A 488-nucleotide genomic window follows, 5' to 3' on the forward strand; every position below is an offset into this window, starting at 1 on the left:
CCACAGGTAGTCCGCTATCAGAAACCGCCGCGCCAGCGGCAGCAGCGCGTAGCCCTGGAAGCGCACCCGCAGCTCAGCAGCAAGGAAGCGCTGGGCGTAGCGCAGCAGCGTCTCGCCGAGGCGCACGAGGTACTGCTGCTCCCTGGGGCTGAGCCACTCCTTCTGCAGCAAGTAGCGGACGGGGCTGAGTTTGGTGGCCACTCCCGTGCTGACTTCTGCTGCTCCGTGTCGCTGCAGCTCGAGGGGGAGGATGCCTTCCGCGGGTCTGCGCTGCGGCAGCCGGAAGAAGGGGTGCTGCGCGTAGTCTATGTCCAGGTCTGCTTCTGCTGCTGCTGCTGCTGCTGCTGCTGCTTCCGCCGCGGCCGCCACCCGCTCCGCCAAAAACGCGTCCGACGGACGCCCCGACAGCGGGTCGCTCACCGACACCCGACGCTGCAGTACACCACCAGCAGCAGCAGCAGCAGCAGCAGCGGCAGCAGCGGCAGCAG

General features: G+C 68.4%; 1 protein-coding gene across 1 annotated transcript in view; it reads right to left on the reverse strand.

Annotated features, from left to right (window-relative positions):
* Positions 1–73: 73 nt before the first annotated feature.
* ETH_00040190 (uncharacterized protein) overlaps positions 74–488 on the reverse strand; it is a gene marked incomplete at both ends in the record, with an annotated part of 1,507 nt that continues 1,092 nt past the window's right edge. Inside the window, one exon of the mRNA XM_013374747.1 lies at positions 74–432. Coding sequence (XP_013230201.1) covers positions 74–432 — 359 coding nt within the window. The remainder of the gene's footprint in view (positions 433–488) is intronic.

This window comes from Eimeria tenella, genomic scaffold (genome assembly GCF_000499545.2).
Source record: "Eimeria tenella Houghton genomic scaffold, Eth_scaff2259, whole genome shotgun sequence".
In the NCBI taxonomy this organism is placed as follows: Eukaryota; Apicomplexa; class Conoidasida; order Eucoccidiorida; family Eimeriidae; genus Eimeria; species Eimeria tenella.